General features: G+C 50.5%; 1 protein-coding gene across 1 annotated transcript in view; it reads left to right on the forward strand.

The window, feature by feature from the left end:
• Positions 1-73, forward strand: part of LOC145391449 (uncharacterized) — a 15,125-nt gene extending 15,052 nt beyond the window's left edge. Inside the window, exon 7 of the mRNA XM_080266061.1 lies at positions 6-73. Within this exon, the coding sequence (XP_080122187.1) occupies positions 6-73 (68 nt within the window). The remainder of the gene's footprint in view (positions 1-5) is intronic.
• Positions 74-1,195: the final 1,122 nt, after the last annotated feature.

A 1,195-nucleotide genomic window follows, 5' to 3' on the forward strand; every position in this document is an offset into this window, starting at 1 on the left:
TTCAGTGTATGGGTCCAAAAGGAGAAAAGTCAAAGCAAAAGCCGCCCCCGCTGAGCCATCGGAGGGAGACTGAGCTGTCCGTATAATAGACTGCCGAAGCTGTTGAGTTGACAGTAGAGATACTACAAAGACTGACCTGCCGAAGAACTGCCGGAATGGAGTGGCGAGGCTTGGGCACCTGAGGGATAGACAACAGTGAAAAGGGGGGGGCGACCAGGGGAGGGGGCAAGTAACCTGGACAGTCTACTCTCAGGTGATCACTGCACACCTCCAAAGCCACGCCCAAATCCTGTAGTAGGGCCAGTAGTGGCACGAGCCCAGTCACGGCGAGTAAGCGGGGTCAGGGGGTCGGCCTGGCTAAACGCCTCGCGCAGTAAAGCCGAGACCGGCAGGTGCGGATGGCGATGCACAAGCCGGAGTGTTTCAGCTGTTGCACGCAATGCAATTCTATGAGCCAGTGAAGGAAAACCACTCTCCAGACGTAGGTTAACCAACCTTGTCCAGCGTGGCGCATGTAGCATGGTGCGGAGTGCCTCATTTGGAAGCACCTCCAAGGACTGAGAGACATGTGGGGCAAGGCTGGTGAGACATATGGCACTATAGTCCACAAGAGAGCGGATAGCGTGGACAAAAAGACCAGCCCATCACAGCCAAGCAGCACATCCTTAATAGAATCAGGATGACTTACACCTAAAGAGAGAGAGAGAGAGAGAGAGAGAGAGAGAGAGAGAGAGAGAGAGAGAGAGAGAGAGAGAGAGAGGTGGTTAAAAATGTGCTACTATGGACATTACCTTACCTAGAGCGAAGAAAAGAGAATAATTGATAATAATAATAATCTATCCATCATCCAATCCTTCATTGCCCCATGAGGAGCGTAGGAGCCCGGGGCTATGCAAGTTGGTCTTGACATTTAAGATACGAGTGACCAGCCTCACTTATCTCTGAATGGCATTACATGAGCAATAAACCCCAACCACCCCATGGATATAAACTTTCACCGGCTCAATCCGATTGGAGCGCCGTAATTAACCACTAAGTCACCAGGCGCCAAAATTTGGTTATATGGTTGCCACCCAACGTAGTAAATGGTTTCCTGGTGTGCAGGAAACCATTTGGCTTGTCATTCAGTGTAGAGTCACCCAAAGGTAGAAGTAAGAGGAAAGAATGAAGGAAAGGAAGACAGAAGAGGGAGTGT

The sequence above is a fragment of the Coenobita brevimanus genome, chromosome 18 (genome assembly GCF_032717465.1).
Source record: "Coenobita brevimanus isolate Jiangsu-jjx chromosome 18, ASM3271746v2, whole genome shotgun sequence".
NCBI lineage: Eukaryota > Metazoa > Arthropoda > Malacostraca > Decapoda > Coenobitidae > Coenobita > Coenobita brevimanus.